Source organism: Gopherus flavomarginatus, chromosome 7, assembly GCF_025201925.1.
Source record: "Gopherus flavomarginatus isolate rGopFla2 chromosome 7, rGopFla2.mat.asm, whole genome shotgun sequence".
NCBI lineage: Eukaryota > Metazoa > Chordata > Testudines > Testudinidae > Gopherus > Gopherus flavomarginatus.
The window spans coordinates 71,804,353-71,831,773 of record NC_066623.1 but is presented as its reverse complement, the minus strand read 5'-3'; the positions used below and the strand labels follow the sequence as shown (position 1 = coordinate 71,831,773).

At 37.0% G+C, this 27,421-nt stretch overlaps 1 protein-coding gene across 2 annotated transcripts in view; it reads left to right on the top strand.

Moving 5' to 3' along the window:
* The window catches only part of DENND1B (DENN domain containing 1B), a 258,748-nt gene that overhangs the window by 130,649 nt on the left and 100,678 nt on the right, over positions 1 to 27,421 (top strand). The window contains exons 6-10 of one of the 2 annotated variants that reach the window (XM_050961407.1): positions 4,462 to 4,531; positions 6,900 to 6,980; positions 12,525 to 12,584; positions 14,778 to 14,831; positions 18,761 to 18,871. In XM_050961407.1, the coding sequence (XP_050817364.1) occupies positions 4,462 to 4,531; positions 6,900 to 6,980; positions 12,525 to 12,584; positions 14,778 to 14,831; positions 18,761 to 18,871 (376 nt within the window). The remainder of the gene's footprint in view (positions 1 to 4,461; positions 4,532 to 6,899; positions 6,981 to 12,524; positions 12,585 to 14,777; positions 14,832 to 18,760; positions 18,872 to 27,421) is intronic. The other variant, XM_050961408.1, reaches the window with a different exon arrangement.

The window sequence follows — 27,421 nt, the reverse complement described above, 5'->3', positions numbered from 1 at the left end:
TGCTTCAGCCCAAACTTTGCTGACTTGCGGACTCCCTGCAGGAGCCTAAAGCTTCTAGCAGCTTTCAGAAAGACATCCGCTTCAATGTGAGCCGCAGTCACATATTAGGCAAGATGATTGAAGTCATCACAGTTTGGGGAGGTGTCTGTCTCTTCAGACAGAAGCAGATGCTTGAAATCTTTATTTTTATTTTTTATTATATCGCATTTTCCAATATTTTAAACCTTACCCATCATCTGTTTAAAAAAAAATAGCAGTTCAAATTTGTCAGTTCTCTTGGAGAGAAGACCAGTCTTTCTGAAGTGCACAGAACTGGGATTATCTACTCTTGTGAATTCGCTAGGGTGCAGAAATATATTTCCCCAAAGCTGCTTCAGGGTAAAATATTTTCATTCAGACTCAAAGCTAGTCAGCCTCAGCTGAAATAATGAGAGATGTTAACACATTGCCACTTGTTTTCATAAGCATATTGATATATGAACAGCTAAAATAGCTAAGTAGTTTCAAACTCTTCCATTTTAAAGATACAGTAGAACCTCAGATTTACGAACACCTCAGTAACGGAGGTTATTTGTAGCTCTGAAATGTTTGTAACTCTGAACAAAACATTATGGTGGTTCTTTCAAAAGATTTCAACTGAACATTGTCTTAATACAGCTTTGAAACTTCACTATGAAGAAATAAAAATATTGTTTTTAATCCTCTTAATTTAAATGAAACAAGAACGGAAACGGTTTTTTTATTCTATAAAATCTATTTTTTTAAACTTTCCCTTTAGTTTTTTTAGTAGTGTACATTTAAAACAGTACTGTATGCTATTTGCCTTTTTTTTTTTTTTTTTTTTGGTCTCTGCTACTGCCTGATTACGTACTTCCAGTTTCAAATGAGGTGTGTGTTTAGTCAGTTCGTAACTTGGAGGGTCTGCTGTATGCTAGATACACTTGGTACAGAACTACCATCAGTTAGTTTACCCCACTTCTTAAAAAACAGTTCAAATTTTAAAACCTTGAGTTTGATAAAATTTCTATGTAGGAGAGAGGTGACGTTTGCCACATACAGTTAAAAATCTCCTTTAAATAGGGAAGTTTTCAAAATAAATGCTCACTTTTGCACGCTTGCCTCTGAAAATTTGCCTATTATTGATCTTTTTTTGAGTTACATACTTTTATAAATAAACTGTAGAATTACAAAACCAAGCAGTTTTAAGTCAGATGGCATAGATGCCATATTTTATATGTATTGTATAGTCATGCTTGCAGAATAGTGTGTGCTTTTTAAAAAAAACAAACAAATAATGGTGAGATATTTGGAACTGGCATAATATGCCAGATGGAAGATATTGGTTATTCTGTCTCCACTTGTGGAAACAATCAACTCCTCACTACCCTCCATTAATTTATTCTTACAGACATGTCTGGTTAGATACATGGAAAACATAGGGCTTTTAGATTCTGTGGAAAGATTTCTGGTGGTGAAAGATTAGATTTTAAGTTCTGAAACTCCCTGGAGTAAAATCCCTGGATAAAAAGTCAGTCAGAATCAATGAAGTTGTTCTGAGGTAGATAAATTGAACACCTTACAGTTTCCTCTGGGTCTCACCTGACCCATGGGTCATGAATTGTCATTCTACAGACACTCCATTTATTTCCTTCTGCTGGTCCCCAGTCTTGGTGCATTTTTCTGCACCTCCACTTCAACATGGAATAACTTCCTATTTCAAGTTCTCCAAGCAAACCATCCTTCCTTTAGCCTCGAAAAGCCTCTTATTTTTAAACCATGCCAACAGAAAGTGAATGCAAAATAATATTTAAGAAAAAGAAAAACATTGCAAGTTAGCTCTGGCTTCCAGTGTATCCCATCTCCTCTATGGGTACGTCTACACTACAGCATAAATTCGAATTAGCTTAAACCGATTTTATAAAACAGATATTATAAAGTCGATTGTGCGTGTCCACACTAGGCACATTAATTCGGTGGTGTGCGTCCGTGGTTCAAGGCTAGTGTCGATTTCTGGAGCGGTGCACTGTGGGTAACTACTGTAAAAGAATGAGCCAATAATGTCGATTTGCGTCCACACTAACCCTAAATCGATATAGTAATATCGATTTTAACATTACTCCTTTCGTTTTGTAGGAGTACAGAAATCGATTTAAAGAGCCCTTTAAATCAATATAAAGAGCAGTGTAGTGTGGACGGGTGCAGCGTTAAATCGATTTAACGCTGTTAAAATCGGTTTAACAGCGTAGTGTGGACCAGGCCTATGTTAGCCTTCTACTATTTAAGCTTCATGAGACAGGGACTGTTTTTATACTTGTCTTATGCAGCTTCATGCCAGGGCTGCCTGAGGGGGGGGCAAGTGGGGCAATTTTCCCCGGGCCTTGTAGGGGCCCCCATGAGAGTTTTTCGGGGCCCCTAGAGTAGGGTCCTTTACTCCATCTGGGGGCCCTGGAAAACTCTCAGGGGGCCCCAAAGACCCGCGATGGGGGTCCTTCCACCCTGGGACTCCAGGCCCCCTGAATCCTCTGGGCGACCCTGCTTCAAGCAGTATTCAGTAGTGTGCTGCAAAGGCAGTAAAATCAGATACTATTTCATCCCTTTTGAACACTGCTACTATTATTTTTAATAAAACATTCTCTATAAGATGCGGGAAAATAGATTAGAAGATAACATTGATTTGCAGACTATAACTTTAGTAATGGACCATTCCCAAACATACAAAGATAGAAAAGGAAAACTGAATCAGGCAAAAGAGGAATTACTATAAGAATCAACAGTGAAGTAACTATAAGAATAGCAAACTAAAATTATTTTGTAATGTAAACAATCATCATGTCCCAAATCCAAACTAAAATAGTGAATGTATACCATTCCCTGCCTTGAAAACTGGAGATTCTGTTTCTTCAGCCTTGGCTTGATCAACTGAGTTTTTATGAAAAAACTTTTAACTCTTCAGTCCACTCACTGGACAAGACTGGCTTCCACAGTAACCCTGGACTACCTTAACAGGTTTCCCTTTCCTCTGAGGAAAAGCTTCTAGAATCTGCATCCTGGGAGTTTTCTTTGGCAATTGACATGCAGTTAGCGTAATACTCTCTGATACATATCCTTTAAACTTCACAAATATATCCAAAACATGTATTGGATGTTAAAAAAAATACTGTGAAATACTGCATTTATAATATGCTGCTGTACAATGTGCATCTATTGGGTTTCTATGTGATAAAATTACATTACAGTATTTTGGTAATGAAATAATGTTCAGTTTTTAAAAAAAGACTTCCTCCCAAAGCTTTTAAACCAATTATAGACCTTGTAGTATTCAACTGGCAGTATTCTAGTGGTACCATTATATTTGTGATGAAATACTAAAACAGAAGAAAATGTACATAGTAGCTTGTACATATGTAATTTATCTTGGTATTGTTTTGGGTAGTAATGGTAAGATTTACTAAACTTAAATTGTGTGCATGAAAAATGATTTTGGAAAGTTTTTTTTTACCTTTTAAAAGAATTAATGTCCAGTCATTAGTGAAGTCAGAGAGAAAAGCCCATCATCTGAAAACCTAATAGTTTGCTGATGCAAAGTTACTGATGTGTGTAAGGACTGGAAGGATTGGGACCATGTTTCTTATCTGATAATTACTTTGAGGTCTGAGTGCCGCATGCGTATGGACTGCAGACTTGGGTTTGAAGATTATTAAATATTCTTTATGTTCATATATTTGTACATGTAAATGACTAATATTTGTACATGAACATGGCTTCTGAAGTCTATATGTAGAGATTATTTTGCAGAGAGACCACTATTCATTTGACATATTTTTGAATAGTGCTTTAAAGACCCAGTCTTGCATGGGGTAGTGTGTCTGGCTGGGCAGTTGTGTCCACAGAAAGCCCCAGAGACTAACTGGGGGTTCCATACAGTTATGGCAGTCTGCCCATGAACTACACAGTATAGGACTGGGGTCTAAGGCAAATCTATTTTCATAAAAACAAATTGCATGAGTGCATAGAACTACAGCCACTAAGCACATAAGGAATTACATTTATATCAATTCAGGAATGTTTAAAATGCTTTTGGATTTAAAATATCATTAGAAAAATCAAACAGTTTTGAGATCTGTCTTCACTTTTTGTCTGTAATGCTTGTCTGTCTTACTGTATATCCAGAAATGGCTTACCTATGTGCTGAAATATGACCATTAATAGTACTGCTTAACTGGATGTTTAAAAGTATAGTTTTGTATAATAAGCACAACTTTAAGAAATGTAATTATTATGCTTTCTGGAAATAATATACTGTCATAAATAAAAAAAATGCAAGTTAGCATTTGCTCGAAACGTTTATGATGGAAGTATGATTAAAGTTAATCTGCAATAAATATTATGGGAAACTGGAAAATAGGCAATAATTTTCTTATTATATTTGGTAATAATAATATACATATTTCTATTTTACAGTTACCTGCCATGGTTTGAGGTATACTACAAATTGTTAAATACTCTGGCAGATTATTTGGCTAAAGAACAGGTACTTTTAGATATTTGTTTATTTCTAATAAAATATTTTACTTGAAATTAATCATCATAATTTTAAATCCTACAAAACTGTTCCATACTTTCTGCATGTTTGAACAATGGATTTAAGATTTGCAACAAAATAAAAAATGTATGCATTTTAGTTTTGCTAAGTGGACAGGATGTTTGCCATATTCCAATGTTGTTAAAACTTTTTTTGGATATGCTGCTGCCACTATTACGTGGATGTCATGTATTAATTTTAAAAAGCTGCTGAGAACATACTACAGCAAAGTGTCAGTCCTTCTGTAAACAAATCCTGGGCTAAGTGTGAGCAGAGTGTCAAGCCACTGGAGAACTCCATGATATGTTGATTGTTAACCAGATAGTTCCTGAGATTTGGGATTTATCAGATACAATTTTTCTGAACTGCATTAGATTTGATGTACTACTTTGTCCTTCATATTAACTAAAAACTACTTCATCATACTGTCATCTTGACTAGAAGGGGGAAACTGCTTGCAGCACTCAGTAAAGAATCATGATAGTTTAGTTTGCATATTCATGAGCCATTAGATATATTCACAGGATTACACAGGAAAGAAAATACTGGCATCTGTCTTTATTAAAAGTATTAAAGATATACTTTCCTGCTTCAAGTATCTTGGTATACTGAATGTAATTTTTTAAAGAGAAAAAGCTTAGCCATATGCTGTTGGCTGCAGATGCTGAGATTGCAAGAATATACGTGCAATAGTTATGCCTATCGGAAACAGGTTAAAGAAAACAATAACATTTTATATATAAAGAAAATATAATAGCCCAGTTGCATTAACTTAAGTAAAACAGAATGTAATGGTCACTAAAGTCCCATTGTTAGCATATTAAATCATATTAAATTTTGTTTTGTCTTAATCTTACTATTTAATTGTAATAGAGCTTTTTACTTGCTTGAATGACAAGGCTTAGGCAGGGCAAGACCTGTCTTTACCTTTGGGCCTTTCCCAGTGCTTGTTGGCACTAAACAAATAAATAGTAGTTCAATGTTTAGCTGACAAAGCTGCAACTTTATTATCTTGTATGTTAAAGAACTCTATACTTTAGTGGACCATATGTTCTTTCTGGCACTGTACAAAGTGGAAGTATTTGATTTGGTGTACTGCCTCTTCCCCTGTCTCTTGGACTAAAAAATCTATCAGAGAGCTCCTTGTTGTCTCCCTGACCGAGTCAAACCTAAGGCCTTATTTGCTAATACCTGACTAACTCCACCCATCTTTGCATAGAGAGATGGCAGCCTTCTTCAGACAACTTGGATAAGTTTATATGAAAGTTGAAAGTACAGTTCTGCTGACATGTTGACCCTTTCTCCACATTTAGCTTGATCTCATTAGCTGAACTATTTTATAATATTTCAAGCTGTTGTGCTTTGCCTGTTCAATTTAGGACTGAATTAATGAATATAAAAATCATGATCTAGGTTCCATTACCATTCCTAAATACAGTTGCATTTTGGAAACCAGGTTGTGACACCCTAAACAGACCCAGTACAAAAAACACATTTGCGTTGTGTTTCCACGGCAGCTTTATTTACTGTTCTACCATATGACATCTGTATGCATTCACATGTACCGCTCTGCCTAATTATGTTTGCGTTAATTCATTTTGGGTAATTCAGGGGCACTATCCTGTAGTCTCAGTAGGAATTAGAGTGCCTGTAGGACAAATACATTGAGTGCAACAAGCAATCCAAAGGGAAATGCTTCCTGTGATGTCCTATAATATGCAGAGGTAGGAGGAAAGAAGACCCAGTCAGCTCAGTAACACAAATACGATTAGGGAGTCTAGTCTTTGAAGCAACATAAGTATAATGACCTGGTCAGGTCACAGAAAGACAACCATGTGGTAGCCTAGGCACATTAACTGCCATGGTTGTTAAACTTGTGCTAACCATGTTGTGTACAGATCCAAGCCATATGTAGAGTACACCATATCTTTGCTTGATTATAAATTCAGTAAAAATTTGTACAGAGAGGTCCCAAAGCTGATACAATTTTAGAAGGGTGTTGTCAGGCCAGATAAACTGTGTTAATACCATTTTTAACGTGAACCATTTTGAAGGGGTTCAAGTAACATGGCTATATTACATGTGTATATCAGGAAATGTAGAGAAAGAAAATAAATATTAAAGAAACTGACTTCAAAACTTGCAAGAAATGATCATTCTCTGAGCCATAAAAGTAGATTGTGCGTGTACTTTAATATATGGCAGTTGCACTATGAGATGAAGTTATCTATGATTAAATGAAAAGATACTTGATAAAATGGAATATGTATTATTTGTGTATGATTATTAAGTACTTCTTTTTAAATATTCCCTGTAGGAAAATGACTTGAATGATATGTTAAAATCACTGTATAGCCACCCTGTGCCAAAGGCAAACACTCCTGTCAGTTTAAACGTGGTAGGTATCCTGTGTAATATTTCTTTATTGTAAAAATGTACAGTTTCTTGTGGTCAAAAAACCCAGACAAAACCTGGATATTGGTGCTAAATTATTAATATCTCATCATATTGCCTCCTATTGTTAAATGGCTTGCCATGCTATATTCACAATGTAAAAAGTGTGTGTGTGTTGTCTGTTTATGCAGACTCCAGTCTAACCTAGCAGAAATTGAGGTTTGCTGTATGGGTAAGAGGGCAAGCTACCATAGCAACTGTCAATGCTACTCCCTATCTTGTTCTTTGGCTGCTGTATCAGATGAGTATCTTTAGTTACTCCTGCTGTGGATCAAGATCTGCACCTTGGCTTTTGAACACCTGAATAGGGAAGGGTATGTCATATGTCAGTCTGAACTTGGCTTTTCTATTGTCTGCCTGCAGTTGCCCCCTTTTCCCACTTGTGCTTGATCATGCCAGGGTGGAGTGTAGAAAAGAAAAGGAGGGTTTTACTGAACTGTGTAAAGATTTCTGCAGGTCCAGATCAATGAAGTTGCAAACATGTAAGATGATGTGGGAATGTATCCTAAAATTGTAGCGGATTATAGCTCCCACAGGAACAGCAAAGTGTTGCACTCATCACTTACTGCTATCATATTGGATTTGCTTTTCAAAGAGTGCAACTCCCTGAGATAGGGTGACCAAGTTGTCCTGATTTTATAGGCACAGTCATGATATTTGGGGGTTTGTCTTATATAAGGGCCTATTACACCCCACTCCGCCCAGTTTTTCACACTTGCTGTCTGGTCACCCTACTCTGAGGTCACCTTTCATAGTTAATATTTTTCTGGGTGAAATGATGTTTTTGAACAACATGCTAAAAGATATACTGGTTGAGTAGAAAAATGAAGCAGCTTGCTAAATGTGGGCAAGTTAATGTTATATGAGAACCACAATTTTTGCAGTTCTTGACCTTTTTTGTGTTTTGAATTTGTAACATTAATGATGCATTAGGTTGTACGTTTTTGGCATATAATATATAGTATTTCAGATTTGTGTTTAGAATTGTATAACACAACCATAGAACATGCCCAAAATACCTAGACCATATCTTTTAGAAAAACATCCAGCCTCAATTATCGGTGGACAGTCTACCATGACTCTTGGTATGTTGTTCCATAGTTAATTACTCTCATTTTTAAAAATTTACAACCTTTTTCCAGTCTGAATTTGTTTAGCTTTGACTTCCAGCAATTGGGTCGTGTTGTTATATCTTTCTCTGTTAGATTGTATAGCCCATTATTAAATCTTTATTCCTCATGTAGATACTTGTAGACTGTAATAAAGTCACCCCTTAACCTTCTCTTTGTTAAGTTAACTAGATTGAGCTCCTTAAGTCTACCCCATAAGGCATGTTTTCTAATCCTTGTGGCTCTTCTCTGAACCCTGTCCAATTTATCTATGTCCTTCTTGAATTGTGGACACCAGAACTGGACACAGTGTTCCAGCAACAGTCACACCAGTGCCAAATATGGAAGTAAAATAACCCCTCTACTCCTACAGGAGATTCCCCTGTTCCATCCAAGGATCGCATTAGCCCTTTTGGCCATACTGGCAGCTCATATTCAGCTGATTATTGACCATGACCCCCACTCTTTTTCAGAGTAATTTCTTCCCAGGGTAGAGCCCCCTATCTTGTAAGTGTAGCCTACATTCTTAATTCCTAGATGTATACATTTACATTTAGTGATATTAAAATGCATATTGTTTGCTTTCATCCAGCTGACAAAGTGATCCAGATTGCTCTATGTTATTGACCTATCCTCTTCATTATTTACCATTCCCACACATTTTGTGTCATCTGCAAACTTTATCAGTGATGATTTTATTCATTCTTCCAGATCCTTAATAAAAAACATTAAATAGCGTAGGGTCAAGAACTGATCCTATGGGTCTTGACTAGAAACACCTCTGTTTGATGATGATTTAGTGTTCACAATTACATTTGTGACCTATCAGTAGCCAGCTTTTAATCTATTTAATGTGTGCCATGTTAATTTTATATCTGTCTAATTTTTTCATCTAAAGGTTATGTGATACCAAGTCAAAAACCTTACAGAAGTCTAAATATATTACATCAACACTATTACCTTTATCAACCAAACTTGTAATCTCATCAAAAAAATCACGTTACTTTGACACTACCTTTTATTCCCATATAACCATGTTGATTCTCATTAATTGCGTTACCCTCCTTTAATTCTTTATTAATTGAGACCCATATTGGCTGATCCATTATTTTGCCCAGGATTGATGTCAGACTGATAGGCCTATGAATACCTGGGGCATCCTTTTTACCCTTTTTAAAAATTGGCACAACATTAGCTTTCTTCTAGTCTTCTGGAACTTTTCCAGTGTTCCAAGTTTTGTTACAAATAAAATTAACTGTCCAGTGAGCTCCTCAGCCAGCTCTTTTAAAACTCTTGGATGGAATATATTTGGACCTGCTAATTTAGAAATGTCCAACTTTAGTAGTTGCTGTTTAACATTCTCCTGAGATATTAGTGGATTGGAAAGATAGTTGTTGTATGATATGACTGCATAATCTGTTTTTTCCCCAACTACCAAAATAGAAATATATATTGAATACTTCTGCCTTTTCTGCATTATTATTGATAGTTTGACTATTTCCATCTGCTAATGAACTGATTCTGTTATTAGGATTCTTTTTGTTCCTGTTGCACTTAAAAAAGGTTGTCCTTTACTGGATATAGATTTCACCTTGTGGTCCTTTGCTTCCCTTATCAATTTTCTACAGTTCCTATCTTCTGATTTATATTCATCTTCTAAAAGGACATCCAGTCTTGATTTAAAGTCATTGGGAGATGGAGACTCTACCACTTAATACTTGTGCCAATTGTTAATCACCCTTACTATTGAAAATGTGTGCCAAATTTCTAATTTGAATTTGTCTGGCTTGAGCTTTCAGCCATTGGTTCTTGTTATACCTTTCTCTGATAGATTGAAGTCATTTAGTATCTAATATTTCTGCCTATGAAGGTACTTACATACTGTAATCAAGTCACCTCTCACTCTTCTTTTTTTTTTTTTCTAAACTAAACAGATTGAGCTCTTTGTCTTTCACTCTAAGGCATTTTATCTAGCCCTCAAATAATTTTTATGGCTCTCAAATTTTTCAACATCTTCAAAATAATATTTCAAGTTATTTTAAAGACAACAACCAAGTGGAATATATTTTAGAAAAGAAAATCAATATATCATTTAATACTACACCTTGGCACTTTTTGCAAGAGTATTGTAGTATTGTATTGCAAGAGTATTGCAATTTACATCCTTCCTATTTAAAATTTCTACTCTAGTCACAATTGGATATAGCAAGCTTCTTCACTTCCTGTCTTACCTCTTGAGAATTGCTACTATTCTCTTTTACAGTTGTTGCCTTTCATCTTAGAGAGGTTGCCTGGATTAAAATGTGTTCCAGGCTACTTTAAAGGGGTGGGGCGTTGTCTGGCCAGCAGCAAGAAAGGAGTCGTGGCTTCTCTAATGATTCCCCCTTTCCCTTGGGTTAAGAGGATGGAGGGAAAAAGTGGGATTAGCTAAACTGCAGGCTGACTGGAAGGGAAGCTATTCCTTTAGCCATCATCCCCTGGCCATCATCCCCTGTGTGTCTCGGGGAAGGAGAAGGTACTGTGCTAAACAGTTTTTGCTTTAGAATCTATTTACATGAAAGGTACTTATATAAATGTAGACAGGATGTGGTGTGGGACCAAATTTTAGGACTTTTAACAAATAAACAAATGGACTGAATCAGTCAAACTGGGTGAGAAGTCCTTGCTGAACTTAATCTAGACCCATGTGCTCTGGTAACTGGCACTGTTGCAGGAATCCAGAAGCTGTTCTAGTCTGCCATCTGCCTTAAATTTGTATCTCTTTGTTGCATCCCTTTGTCCCATATTTAAGTAGCATGGTCTTAAACTGTGGATGCTAATAGATTTAAAATTAAGTTCTATTCTGAAAAATGACGTAAAAATGGCACTATGGAATTCCTTGTTTACTGTCCCTGAGTGGGTCTAGGTCAAATTTCTTGGTGCAAAAGTAAAAGGATGCTGACAGTTGGAAAAAACACCACAAACTCATTCTGAGGTCTGGAAGGCAAGCTGTGTTCTTTCAATCTCACACATCAGCACTGGTAAAAAAAAGATTCTTCACATGGAATTTACCATATTAAAGCATTCTGTCGATGATATGTGAACCAGAATGCAATCCAGGTCACACACTCTCAGACTTTGTTTACAATGCCCTGAAGCCCAGACTACTGAGGTGTCAACTACAGAGTACACCAAAGTGTGGCATGCAAACTACCCCACATGAATGCTACAGGTGCAAACTAAAAAGTACCTAGTTTGTGCTGTAGTGTTTTGGAAGTGCTACATTACTGTGAAGTAAACATCTTCTAGTTTGCACCAGCAGCATCCACACAGGGAAGTTAGTATGTCACGCTTTGGTGAGCTCTGCAGTTCACAGCCCTGTAGTTCACTGTGGTGCCGTATAGACAAGCCCTTTGATGTTTTGGCCTTGTATAGCTAACAGGAATAAAACGTAATAACAGGGCCACCCAGAGGATTCAGGGGGCCTGGGGCGAAGCAATTTTGGGGGCCCCTTCCATAAAAAAAAAGTTGCAATACTATAGAATACTATATTCTCATGGGAGGCCCCTGTGGGGACCAGGGCCTGGGGCAAATTGCCCCACTTGCGCCCCCCCGGCAGCCCTGCATAATAATGATTAACTTTTGTCAGAAATGTCAGCCAGTCGTGGTCCGAATATACACAGGTAACAGATCTGATGAGTGAGTCACTCTTTTGACTGTTACCACACTTCAAGGCTGTCCATTCCCCTGATTACATGTACATTGAATGTGTGAGTCAGAAAGCTGCACCCCTAGATAGAGCTTTATTGAGGGGTGGTTGAAAGTTGTGGACTCTTACTGATACTTATACTTCAACTGCACTGTGATGCTTTTGTAACACAATATGACTGCTTTGATGCTAAGGAGGTGAAATCAGAACTGTCCAACCTAGGAAATTTGTTTCAATATATGGAACCAAGGTCTATGTGATGTCATCATTAAATGTTAAAAAACGAAAGTCTAACTCCTAGGTAAACACAAATACAGCACACAATGTAATGAGATTTTCTACTCTCTTCAACCTACAAAAGTATACCCCCCCCCATCTTTAACTTTGCTTACTCACCATGCAAATACATTTTATGCCCTGCCATTTTATCCATGGCTATTATGCATTCTTTGTTGATCTGTTATAGTATTTTAGTTAATTATATACAACAAATGAGTCTTGCATTGTTATGTGGAAGGTCAGAACCTGAAATTCTACTGATTAAGTCATTTGACATTTTCATTCTTCTAAAAACATTACTGCATATTGAAATCTTTGCCCCAGTTACTTTTATAGTTAAAATATTATGAATCAGATTTAATCTTTTGGTTTAAAAAACAAAATGTTCAATTTTTCTCTCATGTTGCATAAGAATCAAGAGATGTTTTTTGCAAGTGAGCAAGTTCTGAAAAATCAGCCGTACCTAGTATCGGTGAGTTTAAAAAAACTGGCTACTTAAATCCTACTGATGAAAGAAATAATTGCTTGCCAGATGATTTCTCTGTTGATTTCAGGCTGTTCTTATATGGTCTTTTGGAAAATGATTATTCTGTGGCTTTCTAGTCTAAAAACCCAATCTTTATTAATATATTTCTGTTTATAATGACCTTATTTCAAAACTGCAGTATGTGTGAATTATAATCTGACTGCAAAAACAAAAATTTTAAAATGGAGATGATGGAATAAATATCCTACATTTAGTCTCACTTCCACTTTTTAAATAGCAGAAGCATGATAGTGGCCAACACATATCTATTACAAGATCTTGTGTATCTTCCTAAGAGACCTCAGAATAGGTTGCAGTGCTCCAAGCTATATTATTTCCACTGGAAATACAGTAGAACCTCAGAGTTACCAACACCTCGGGAATGGAGGTTGTTCATAACTCGGAACAAAACATTATGGTGGTTCTTTCAAAAATTCACAATTGAACATTGGCTTAATACAGCTTTGAAACTTTACTATGCAGAAGAAAAAATGCTGTTTATAAATGAAAAAAGCATGGAAACAGTTTCCTTACCTTGTCAAATCTATTTTTTTAAACTTTCCCTTTATTTTTTTTAGTAGTGTACATTTAACACAGTACTGTACGCTATTTGCTGTTTTTGTAATTATTATTTTATTTATTTATTTATTTATTTTTATTTCTGCTGCCTGATTTTGTGCTTCTGGTTCCAGATGAGTGTGGTTGATTGGTCAGTTCATGACTCTGGTGTCCATAACGCTGAGGTTCTACTGTAGCTGATCATGCTCTGGTGTCTGGCAGTAGTGGGTGATGTCTTCTCATTGCACATCTCTGCTGTTCTGCTCATTGAACTGATTATTTCTCTATTAAAATTATGAACAGTTAGAAAATTTCTGATTATTTCACTTCTAAGTTACTACTGAATAAATATTATGTAGCCTTAAATACTCTGTGTTTGAGGGTGGTGAGGGAAGAGAAGAGAATTAAAAATTTGATATAAACAGAAAACAGAGGATTTTTTCATCAATCGGTGTATTCTTGGTCTTGGCAATTGGAAAAATAATTTTCTTTGTCTTTCATTACTATATTAATTCACATCTGTATCTTGGTTTATTTATTGTGCACAGGGCACAGTGTCATGTAAGGCATTCTTTTTGTATAACTATTGTGTGGACTTTTTAGCTAGTGCCAAATAAGCTAATTAGTGTTAAAGGGCAAATGTTCTTTAAGTCCATCAATCTGGTGAAGTAAAAGATCTTCCTACATGCATATAGTAAATAGCAATAATAAAATACATTTGCTGATTAAACACTAGCTATATTAAAAAAAATTATATATTTTTATATATTTCATCATGTTCTAGTTAACCTTTTTAAAGTTTGACTAGAAATGCATTTTATTTTTATATTGGTTGTTCAAATATCTATATCTATGTCTTGATATAGATATAAACAGAGGCAGTTATTTTAAATTGTAGAGTATCTACTCACTAAGGAAATGAGATAAAGTTTTTTCTCCTACAAGATTTAGGCGAGGACACTATGATATGTTAAACTTATTGAACCAAATTCATTCCTTGTCTAAGTATTGAAGTCACTGGATTAATATAAATTAGTGAATTACACCTGTACTGAGTTTGATCTGGTCTATTACATCCTGAATGTTGCTCAACCTTTAAACATATAAAGTTGTATAAGGTAGTTAATATTTGTCATAGATTAATGTGGAAAGTCAAGTAGTTTTGTCCTAATTTTCTGTTTAAAGATTGTTGTGAAATTGAGGGGAACTGTACCTGCAGTAACATTCAGTCTGTCCTAATGAATTTATTTTCTTAGGTAAATAATTTTTCCTCTTCCAGTCTAAATTTAGATTTTGTTCTCTTGTAAATTTTTGTGAGGGGAAAGCTATTTGTCATAAACGCTTAATCATTAGTCCCAAACTGAATCTGCTGTTTCTTACGCTCAGTCTTGACACAATATTTAAAATTTGCATAATTTCATTATGACTCTAAAGCACTGGCATGTTGATTTTTGATCTGCTGAATCTTTGGTGTTCTGGTCTGCTTTATTTTATAATATATACACGCACATACACACACACTTTGTATTCTTGGTCTCTTTCTGCACAAAATATTAATTTTGTTTCCCCCCCATTAATTAGCATTCGTACTTCATTACTCCTGATCTAACTGGATTGCCAACAATCCCAGAAAGTGTAAGTATGTTGTTTTTTTAAAATATCTAAACAGCGATGTTAACCTTGTTCGAGTGGTGTGGCTGAATTACATTTGTAGTTATGGTCTATGGCTGGGCCTACAAAGTTAGAGCCATATACCGCTTCCCACAGAAGATCTCATATTGGTGTCAGTCAGAAGTTTTTACAAAGAATGAGGGGAGAATACAGCCTTTGTCTAATAAAAGAATCTTTAGTTAGTGAAAGAACTGCTTCATTAAGCATCATCCAGTGATAAACAATTATACAAAGTATTTCTATGACTACTACTATTTCTGTACATTGTTTGAACATTTGCACATTCAGTTACCCAATTTGTGTGTGCATTTATGGTAATTATATATACAAATCATGCCTGCCACTTATGTACCTGAGTTATTTGAATATCTGTCTCCCCAAAGTTGCATAATTAAATGCCAGAATTAACATCCCATTGAGATGAATGGAAGCAATTTATTTTTCTGAGTGCTGTTGTTTCAAGCTACCTAAGACACATGTGTTCACATTTGGAAGGTCATCTTGACAGCTCTAATGGTTAAAAGATTTTTCTTTGTTTAAATGAAGGTTTGCATTCTATGGAATTCAAATATGTGATGGAGGCCAGATAAATACATTAAGCAGGCTGTAAATGTAGTGTCTGTGATCTTCAAGTGTGTGCTTGACTGCATGTTTAATAGCTAGCCATTGAAAGAATAGCTTATTTAAATAGCCCACCTTCTTTAAATCTTGCATTTAAATGTGAGATCAAGGGCATTCATGCTATAGCTGGCCATTTGCTACAGTTTTGAAATTATGATATTCCACCCCCCCACCCAAATTAAGTCTGCACAGTGGCATGAAGAAATTATGTGATGCACATAGCCGAATATTGATTCACTAAAGTATTTCAAATCTGTGCCTGCAGTTGATAGATGCTGTAGTTGTTGTGAAAGTAATGCTGTACATTTTTCTACAGTTCATAGGAAGGAAAGAAAATGGAAGTAGAGATGCCTTTCTCTACCCTCTCTTTCCCACTCATTCCATTTGTAGCTGTGTGTCCTGTGCTTTCAGTCTGAGAAGTAATAAGATGCTGTGATTTTACATGGGGAGTAAATAGATGGGGGCAAATCGTAGTAAATTAATAATGAACTCTAGTCCACTAATTCTTTGCTGTGAAGCTTAAAGTATTGCAATGAACATTTACATTTTACATTTTAAAATATAAATATATCTGACAATTTTTAGCAAAAAAATAAATAAATCTATATAGCTATAAGAGTGCTTTATTGAAGTGAAGAGCTAGATGTACCTTTTGATTGTTCTGCAGCTTTAGCAACAGAGAACTGCGATATAAATAAGATGCTATGCAGCTAGTCCTTGGTAAATTAGAGTCAATTCAGTCATCGTGGCACACATCTCTCTCAGATGGAATATTAACATGCTGTTCAAGAGCCACAGTTCCTTTCTCCACACAACAACTTGAGTCCTAGCAGCCCCTGCCTTCATCTCTTAAACCAGCTCTGAGCCCTGATGCCCTGGGAGCTAGGCATTACTTTTTAGGTCTTCTCCTGGGATTTATTCAGTATGCCCCAGTTTATGTGAAATTGGGTCCTTCACACATTTGCGTCCTCATTCTTTGAAAATGTCAAGGCCTTACCTTGCAATTTTTACTCACTCTCCTTTCTCTACTCCACGCCCCAAAGTACAATCACAAGGGAGAAATTGACCATTCTTATCCAAGCAAAATGTAAACAAATATTTATTTATTTAAGGTTTATTTGCAGTATTAGCCCAGTTCTGGTGCACAGGAATTTCCTCCCTCTCTTTCCAGCCCGGTGTGGTCTGGAAGTAATCTTGCTCCCGCTACCCCTTAGAGAGAGTGATTGTGTTTGGCAGCTTTGTCACATGGAGGAAGGTAATGGCAGAGAGACTCAGCACCTTCTCTCATCCCCCCCCAGTACACTGAGAGCACAGCATCTATGGGCCAACCAGTAGAGCTGAGAGTAACGTTAATCATCATGCCCCATATCTTTTTGGCATTGTGAGAGCCTGGCAGGATAGCACACTCTGATGTCATAGCTAGACCAAGGGACAAATTGTATAGGTGTGGACTTGCAGCAAACCTAAAGTAGGGGGAAAGGTTTGACCATACAATTGGTTGGGGCCGGTGGAATGTGAGATGGTCATCAGGAAGAAACCCTCCCTGTACTCTGAGCCCCCTGGCTGGCCAGTGATAGCTGCTTTCCTGTTCAGTGTAGGACCTATGAAATTAAGACTCATCGTCCCTGACCATGCAATCTGAGACACCTATGCTCCTGTAATTAGTGAACCATGAGGGCAGATGCTGGGCCACACCATCCGTAGAGGCTGGAGAAGCCTAACTGACAGCTGTGAGTCCCATTTGGGTTCCTTGTCCCCATCAACCATGGCATACCCTAAACCGTGGGACTCGGCCCATTATGGAGTAAAGGGTTACCCTATATAGGTACTGCCAATGGCCAACTCTAAGGATGAAATTAAGCTATCTGTCTAGTCAGATTCATTCTACCATTTCACATTAATAAAAATACTAGTAGCTGAAAGCCTGTGTTGTTACACAGGTGTAATACATAAAGTCATGCATATAAAAGCTGAAAATGACCGAGAACTTAAACAAATTGACAGTGACAGACCATAAATCCCAGATAGTGGTGGTGTATGTGGTTGTGTTCATTTTCATTTGGTGGGGATGGAGTTGTGTTGGAGATTTGTGGTGTTTTGTGCAGGTGGCAGATCAGAAGTGTGTACTGCGGTGGGGAGTTTTATATGTATTTTAGATATTGTATATGCTGGTTCTGTTGTTGTGTGGGTGATTCTGCGGAACAGTGGCAGCTGGGCCAAATAATCCACCATCTGTGTAGTCTCCTTCATACAACCAATGATATTGTTGTGTGCATATTAGCTATAAAGTAAGACTAATGATTGGTTGAGTTACCACTGATATCTCAGTGATCTAGGACTCTTGGCATGGTATACATACAAACCTTACTGTAGCTGGATGCCACATGGGAATAATTTGTGAAATCAAAATGGCTGAGAACTTAAAAATGTGACAGTAACAGACTGAGAATCCCAGTGATGACTGAACCTGGTGATATTCTCAACAAGTGCCCTTAGCAACACTTGTAACTGTTTCCAATGCTTCACACTGACTCGACAGACATTTTAGGCTTCAGAGTGACATATATTGACACATCTGGAGTCATTATACAGATTAAACGTCTTGGTTTATACATTAATGAGGAGGAATTTACTAATGAGACAAGGTGAGTAAGGTTATATCCGGGCCAACTTCTGTTGGTGAGAGAGACAGGCTTTCAAGCTGACAGAAGTTGGTCCAATAAAAGATATTACCTCGCCTACCTTGTCTGTCTAATATCCTGGGACCAAGATGGCTAGAACAACACAGCATACAATGAGGAATTTACTAGTTGAATTTACTAGGGTTGGTACTAAGTCTTTGTGAATGCTTTTGTATATATTTTACAAAGCAATGCATTTTAAAAATTTTAATGTATATTCACCTAGGGCCCAGGATGCATTCATACTAAAAACCCAAAATATACATAAAAATAAATAGCTGTTTTAAATAGAACTAGCACATACTGTTCTAAAGTTTCCATGTTTCCAAATCTGTTGAAAATACAAAGTTCCCCTCCTCCCAGAAGGATAACTAAACATACAAAATGAAGAGACCTTAAAGTTAATTTTACTTTGTGTTTAAAATGGCAAGGAATTGTGTGAATGCAGATATTTAATGAACAGATATGTTTCTCTGGCAGGATTGATTTTCATTTGTGTTGTACGAAATTTTATAAAAAATGAACAAAATGTTCCACTCAATTACCGTTGTTAATATATGTTAACATTTCTTTTTTTATTTATTTAAACAGAGAAATCTTACAGAATATTTTGTTGCTGTGGATGTGAACAACATGATGCAACTTTATGCCAGTATGTTGCATGAGAGACGAATCATTATTATCTCTAGCAAACTAAGCACTGTAAGTACTTCACACATCTCCTTTTAAGTAGAATATATTGAGCATTTCATAAAAAAGACCTACAGACCTCTGCAGATTTAGATATGTTCCATGTGTACTTGTAAGACAATATCTACATACTTTTTTTGATATATGGTTTTAATCTGGCTCTTGAAGTACAAAAGTCTGATTTATATAAGACCTACTCAGATACATTAAGTCAGGTTAATTATTTTTTCTTATCAGGAGATGAGAGTTCTTTAACTCTCCAGAGTTCATTTCTGTGCCTGCTACCCTATAAAGAATTCTTAAGGGCTATTATAAAATCTTTATTATTCACTTGTGGCTTATTCCATTGGAGCTACTTGAAGGAAATCAAGGGGCCATAATAATAGCTGCTATCCTAACCAGGTAATAGGTAGATTCGTCTTTGTTGCAGAATAGTGGTTTGGGGCATATACTGTAATAGCTCTGATTTGGAACAGCTCTTGTGACTGATGATAATTTACAACTCAAAATAGCATTTTTATTACAGGTTTTAGGGTACTGCCCACATTGAAATGTTTTTCCTTATGTCAGTGTAGACTGGAGAAATGAAAGAATGTCTGTTTGGTTACAAAAACATATCTAAATATTCAGATATTCCTTTGTTTTAAATGTTGAGATTTTCTTATAGTTTGGATGCTTGAGAGGTTAAGTCAGGTTGCAGGTGACTATTATTTTACAAACCAATTTGCGTCATAGTATATATTTGTCATTTAGTATCTTTAATCTTTTGTTAAAACTCAATCACAGAAAATCCTTTTATTTCTTTTAAGCAGTGCTGTATACAGCCTTTTATCTGACACATTTTCCGTAGTAGTAATTCAATATTACCAACTTTACTAAACAGCAAATGAACAGTTTTCTTTGGGAGCAGGATTTAGATGCAGTTTTAAAAACACAACTTCAGAGATAGACAGATGTTCTATTTTGTTTCTAAAAACAAATTTCTATGTTATGTAATATTTTTGAGATCTCAGAGAATATATGGTATATAAAGATTAATTTAAATTCCATTGAGCCAAAAAGGAAATGTTGTGGGGTGGGAAAAACCCTGTGTTGCCAAAGGATGCTAGTAAGTAGCAGCAGTTCCTACAATTAAAAAAGAAAACAAAAACATCACAAATCCCCAAATATACAACTTGTTATGTGGGCTGCTGCATGGTGCAGAGTCCCACATGACTTTACTGGGTCTTAATGCAAGCACATCAGTTCGCATGCCTCAAGATGCAGGAGCAGAGCCAAGCTAAATAACCCATAAATAGTTTGTTATTGAATGAGTGATGTGCAGCTTTTAGAAAGCAGTTGATGATGTAAGTACTGTAAGCTTGCAAAAAATATATTCTTTTAAAATCCCAGTGCCTTTAACTTTTAAAAGCTTGATCTTTTCCTTTAAATTCAGACTAGGCAGGAATCTCCCATTTCAATCATATAGTCCAAGATTTATTTCAGTTTATCTAAAAAATGCATCCATCAAGAGTAGTGCATGTACAAAACTTATCAATAAAAGATAAACAATAAACAGTTTTAACTGATGTACAAACTCCGAAGTCCTTCCAGCCTCACCTACCCCAAACCAACACCTCACATCATCTTCTGCCCATCACTTCACACATCCTACCTCCCTGAAAAAGCCTAGGAAAACAGATTAGCATCACACCATGAACAACAAATTTGGACTTCATCAAACCAATGAGGGAAGAGACTTCTAAAATGGTTGCTTCTTCATAGAAAACACCTTGGTCCTCACCCTCTAAGCTGAACAAACTCTGACCTATTTTCTGAAGTCCAGAGGGGTTGGACAATAGGTAGAATTAAGCCATCTTTGCAGCTCACCAATCCAGATGTATGCTTGGTCCCTGATAAGAGAGATAATAGCCATAAGGGTGCAATAAATAGCCCCAGTGCTGCTCTAGGAGAAGAGATATGTAGGAGTCACTGTGGTGTTCCTTATGCCGCTACAAGAATCCTGTATTAGTCAGTTTAGACGGGTTTAAGTCTGCTTTGTGCTGAAAAGCTTAATGGGATGTATAATCTGACCTGTTTTTGCCTCTAGCTCCCTCCCATTTAAGGCCAGGGCTGTTAGCCTTAGTATCTCACTTGATCTCAGTGGCATAGTTCCAACTGGCAAGGGGCACAGAGGAACTACAGAAATCTCCTGAGTCTGGTATGAACATTCTAGTTCACCAAAGAATGTCATGTGAGGTCTCAAATAAAGGCCATCATCGGTATCACTGTGAAATGCATGTGCAGATGTTGTGCAAGGCATTATGTGTATATATACGAAAATATGTTCTTAATTTCTGTGTCTAGGAACTGGTCAGCAGCAAACGTGCAAAACAGATTTTCTGTCAGACAACAGATGTATTTCCATATATCTTTTTACATGTAAACTGAGTATGGTTGTTCACAATGAGTCTCCTATCACCAGTCTGAACTGAATGCACATGAAGGATTGTGAGCACTTTGGAAAGAAACTAACTGAGAGAGAGGGGGAGAGAACCTTATCTGAAGGTGCTCTTCAAAGGTTTTCTCTATTATATTTGGGGGGCAAAGAAAACACCCCTGTTGTCCTTCACTGAGAAAGTAAATGGCAACGAATTTGCTTCATGACAAAGGGGCCTCAGCCAGGATTGGTTGAAACATTGTAGTGAACTCTGAGTGAAATAAACTTCTTTAGACAGTATGTTAACCTGTTACTTTGAATTTAGTCTCTAGAAAATGGGTCATGATTTTGTTTTATATGTAACCATTTGTTTCTAGTGTTCTTACTCTCTATCACTTGAATCTCTGTTTTTTATAATAAACTTATTCTTGTTTTTACTATAAATGTATCTAAGTGCTGTGGTACTAAGCAAAGTGATGGTTCTGAGTTGAATCTTGCAAGCTGGTGTGTACTGTTACTTTTGGGAACTTCAGGCCTGTTAATTTTATGAGTGTTCAGTGGATGAACCCTCAGGGGTTGGTATGTGCCTGTTGCTACCTGTACAGGGAGACCTGAGTGGGTCTGGATGGGACAGACAGCTGTATTCTGAACTATCTGAAGTTTCTGATCAGTTGTAAGATGCAGCCTCATAAAAATTGCATTGCAATAATCCACTAGTGAAGTGATATAGGTACTATGGTGAAATTTTCATCGGAAAGAAAATGTTGAAATCTCTTGACCAACTATAGGTGAAAAGATATTCTTGTCCAGATAGCGATCAAGGCCATCTCAAAACAGCTTAAGATACAATTAAATCCCCAAGTTGTCAACTTGAATAACAGATCGCAGACAAATTCCCATGAATGAGGGAGCTGATATCACTTCCTCAGTTTCTTCTGGTTATTTTTCCCAACCTACCAACAATATCAGAGTCTTAACTGGATTAAATTTTAGTCATCTAGCCCATTTCCAAGGCACAGTACTGGCAAAGACAATATTTCCTCTAAATTTTCTTTGTACTGAGTGGGCTATAAACTCCACTGAGTGTTACATTTTTGTCACTGGGCAAGCTTGCAATTTATTATTAAGGACAAAAAGAGAGAGAGAGAGAGAAATCCCTCACAGAACTGTGTTTGAGCATACAAAATGGATTGCAATTGCTTTTTAGAAAGATTACATTCTATTGTATAAATGAGTATTTCAGGACTGCTTAAAGTATGGATTATGAAAATGTGTAATTAAGGACTTTAAAAAATGCGTACTACAGTAGAGTATCATGTATATGTGTGTTCAGAGAGTTGTAAAGACATGTATTGTGCAGTAGTGTGCCAATAGTTGAACATTCAGTTGGAATGCGTGAGACCTTCTTCCACATCTAGTAGCGATGACATCCATGATTAAGTTATGAGCTGTTGCTGACAACAATTTTGTTCGGGATTCTTAGATTCAATCATGAAACTCAGTACCATGCATGAAACTAAAAATACCACATTTGGCATTTGTTGGTACTCTGGATAACTGTACTCACAGACAAAACTGATTTTTGCCATGTTCATGCAATAATTAATGATAATACAAAAAAGGAAAAAAGTCATTACTGATATTTGAAAATTGGCTACTATAATTATTACCTAAGGTATTTTAGGAACATCTGTGTCGCATTCAGGAGCATCAGTCCTTGAGGGAGCCATCCTACCATCTCCTCCTAGGAGCCCCTATCTCCCCGAACCCCACTCCTTATCCCTCCCTGTTGGCTCTGAGAAGTGGGTGCTGAGATGCCCCGTCCTGCCAAGGGAGCGGGGAAAAGCCCATCTGCTACCTACATTCTATTTCTGCAAGTGCTGCTCATTGGGGGTAACTTTTTTTCTTGTTGTCCCCTGTCCCTGGGATTTTCCCCTCTGCCACTCTCAGGCAGCACCTTTCCCTCTTTCTTTACCATGGCTCCGACCCATCCCTGATTTTGCCTATCTGCCTCTCTCTTTTCTCTGCTTCCACCTGTTTGACTCCCCTGCACATACAATTTGACTTCCCTGCATAAATTCAGGCCATCCCTCCCCTCCAATTTGCATTCTCTGTACTCTGGTAGCCCCCATTGATAGCAAGGAGCCAGTTTTAGTTCTGAGTGAGGGAAGAGTCGGCAGTGGCTTCAGCAGATGTTACTGAGCATGCCCCGATTGCCCAACCAGGATCAATAACAGCAAAGCAGCAAATCATGCCAGGGAGCAATTTGTGCTTCTACACCAGCTGTGCTTCTAGCTATGTGACATGTGGTGGATACAGAACAGTTGCTTAGCTGTGCATGCATGCAGTTTACAGGGAATGTTGGGCAAAGGACTTGGTAAACTGGTCAACCATACTAGTGAGGTCTGATAAAACAGAGATGTAGAGTTGAGTGTCACTGACATAGGACTTCAGTACACATTGCCTCCCCATCTCCCATAACAGCCTCTCTTACAAATTGAAAAGGAGCGGTGGTAGAATTACTTATTGCTATACGGTGCTGTTTTTATATATATAAACAGCACCGTACAGCTATAAACCCTTCTAAATTATTCTATCAAAACTATTTTCAATAGTTAAGAATGATTGCATTTGCTTTTTGATGTAATTAATACATTGCTTCATTAAAATGATTGACTGCTGGGTTTAAATATGCATGTGTATTAATAAAAATATTCCAAATTAACAGTCTCTATTTGAGTGACGTGTGTGCTAGATTTAGTTCTCTTGGCTATTGCATGTATAAAATAATATTTTGTTAACTGTGCTGAAAAGGTATCCTTTTGATATTCCTATATTAAATTTTGATTCTTAAGCAAATTTATCTTTCAAAGGTAATGGTAACAAATGCATTTTATTGTTAAGGGAGTTGTCCCTTATTTTGGGGTTGACTTAATACCAGTTGTTTATGACAGTTCATGAAGACTGGGTTGTGATGTCACTTTCAAGTTATCAGCTCTGTTTCGGTTCACTATCTCAGGGCAGTAAGGACCGATAACAGAAGGCATAATTCAAGGCTTCCCTCAGTCTCTCCTTACCGTTCTTTTGTGGGGGATGCAAAATTACTTGAATATATCTGGAAAAAAAATTCTTTTAAGTCTAGCACTTCTCTGCTATAAATTTGATGTGTTTGTTGTATTCAAGATAAAGGACTGGCCCTGGCATGAAAGCAAGAGAAAAATACAATATTCATTTATAAAGAAGGTTTACTTTGAGGGAGGGAGTATATAGAAGAGAGGGTTGAATCATTAAGTTATCAATTAGCCTTTTTAATTGGTGATTGGACCATTTGCATTTTTAATCTAATTTGTTCTAATAGGTTTAACTCAGTGAGACGCTTGCATTTCATTCCCAATCAAGCAGGCTTCTGTTTTGTATGCATCTTTTCATAATTGCAACTCTGTTTACTCTTTTGCATGTTTCTATAACTGATTAGCTATGGTTATTCTTCTATTTTTAAAAAACTCCCTCTGCTTGAATTTTAATAGCAATCTGCATGGTGAGCACAAAAAGGTGTAGGTAGAAGCTTCCCTGCACTCAGTTCTATTATAGCTTCATGGTCATTATTTCCCTAGCTTTTGACTCTTACTAGTACAGCTTTCCAACTCTCTTTAATAATATGGTTGTCATCAACCTTGCAGCTTGCTTGGGGCTTAGTGTTAGAGTGGGCTAGATTCACCTCGCCTGAGGAGCATGTTCTGTAAGATCTGTTTGTAGCAAAAACTACAATTTGTAGCTTTTGAACAGGTATCTATAAAAGAAAAACAAATTACATTTTGGAATGAGTGAATGAAACAACGCGTGGGATATATTCACAGGGGTGATTTTTGTTGTTTCACTTTAACTGAATAAGGAGGACTGGTCTTAGATGTCGTGTTAAAATATTGGGAATATTTTCGTATATTAGTATTTTAGCATCCACTGCTATATTTGTATGCATTGTTTTACTAATTAAATGGGGATATAATAGTAAGTTTTAATGCAGTTTATTTTTTATTCAATGTTTGCATATATTATTAAGTTAGTGTGGTAAGCTTTTCTATTAAGGCTGAGCTAGAACATAGATTTTATGCATGCTGTAGACAGGCCCTAGATGTTTAGGCCCCAAGTGAACCTGCTGTGATAGTCTACCAGAACATCATACCATAGTCTCATGTATTCAAAGCAAAGGAATAAATCATGATTTTACAACAGTGCATCAGTTGACTTATTGCTGTTTTGTGACCAGAGGTTGTTTAAAGCCATGTCATCAGTTCTCAAGTCAGTCAAGCATGAAGGCTTGTCATATGCCTCTATAATTGTACCTCACCAGACTTTCTCTAACTAGTCAGCTGGGGCTGTGCATTTTGTCTCAAACACCCGGCTGGCCAGCATCTGACAGGAGCTTTCTCATCATGCTGTCAGTAATATGTTAACTAGAGTGTATCTTTTGTGGCCTATGTGGCAGGTGGAAAGGAAGCTTCACTTTAAAGCAGATGTCTAAATGTTATCTCCATTTTGACCAATATTTGTTTTAGCTAATACCAGGCTGATAAGTCTGTAAGCACTGTAGTTAAAGTTTTGACTTCACTGTCTGTGAGCCCTTTCTGGAGAAGCTTACATATAAAGGAATGCAGTAGGAATTATTTCATCATGTTAATAATAGATGTAACTATTTTTGTAGGTATTTGACTTTGGGCTTTTCCTTGCTTATATGCAAAAAGAGCAGCCCCACTCAGTCACTGAATACAGCATAGTTAGTTGGATTGAATGGGGTCTTTAGAATCTTGTTGAGCCTGTATGGATTATTTTTACCCAATAAATTCTGTTCAGCTCCCTTGCCTTGACAGTCATAGTATCTACAGTCAACCAGGGACTAGGAAGACCAGATGAGTCCTTTGAGGATGTGATGCTGCTGACCAGCTGGTAGGAATGCAAAGCACAGTCTCCTTAACTTAAATGCTAAGAGCATCACCTTTGCACATCACTTTGCTGCTTCTGCAGCAGACCTTAAAAGAGAGATTCATGAGTTTGGGAACATGTGTCCCTAGGTGGTATTATTGTCCACTGAGTCGCAAAGCAAGTTCAACATTAATTGTCTATTTTTGCCTTTCCTTTAATAATATCTTTGTGGTTCGTAGGTTGCAGATTCATCCTTGGCCATGTTTAAAGAATAACTGCTGACCGCTACTTTGGTAGTGGGGCAAGTCCTTGGAGTGGCTGTAGAGCACACAGTGTAAGTCAGTGAGGAAGGGATTTGGAGCTCACTTTTTTACTTCTTAGTCCTGGGTTGGCTGTTTGCAGGAATGTTCCTCAGGTGTAAACTGAAGGATCCAAAACAGTATCTGGGGATCAGCTCCAGTTGTGCCCAAATGCTGGGGGAAGGCACTGGCATAGAAATTGCTATGATGGCTCTGTGCCTCCAGAGTGATCCCCCTACACTGGGGTGATCCTCCCACGGCTAGTTATACCAGTTCTTTAAGCAGATTCTTTTGGTTGGTGCAGTGCAATATGGCTGCCCTTCATCTGAGAAACTGATTGTAAACTTTATAGCAGCAATCATGTTGAGTAGAGTTATCCTGATAATTCTATGCAAAGTACAGACTTAGGGTGAAATTCTGCTCTCAAATATATGCACAAAATTCCAGTAAGCTCAGTAGGGTGTGTGTGGACATAGCTGAGGAATGAATTTAGCTCTGGAAAGTAGGAAAGTGATATTAATTTGTTATCCCATTCATAAAGCATTGCAAAGATTTAACTGATATTAAGCAAATGCCCAGAAATCTCATTAAAACACACACACACAGCGTTATTACCACTGTTGGTGCCTGGAAACAAATGATGAACAGCAGCAGTACAAAAATAAATGTCATTTTAAGGTGGGGAACTGACACACACAGAGAATAAGTGACTTGCCTAAGGAGACACCAAAAGACCTGAGGAGAGTAGGGAATTGAACCTAGGTCTCCCTAGTCTTATACTGGTATCATGAACACTGGATCATCCTTCCTGTCTTTACAATACAATAACAAGATGAGTGACACCAGACAAGAATTGGGGAAAAGCAGTGAAACCTTTGATCAGGAATTACACTGTTGACAATTCTGCTTTTATCTGATTAGGTG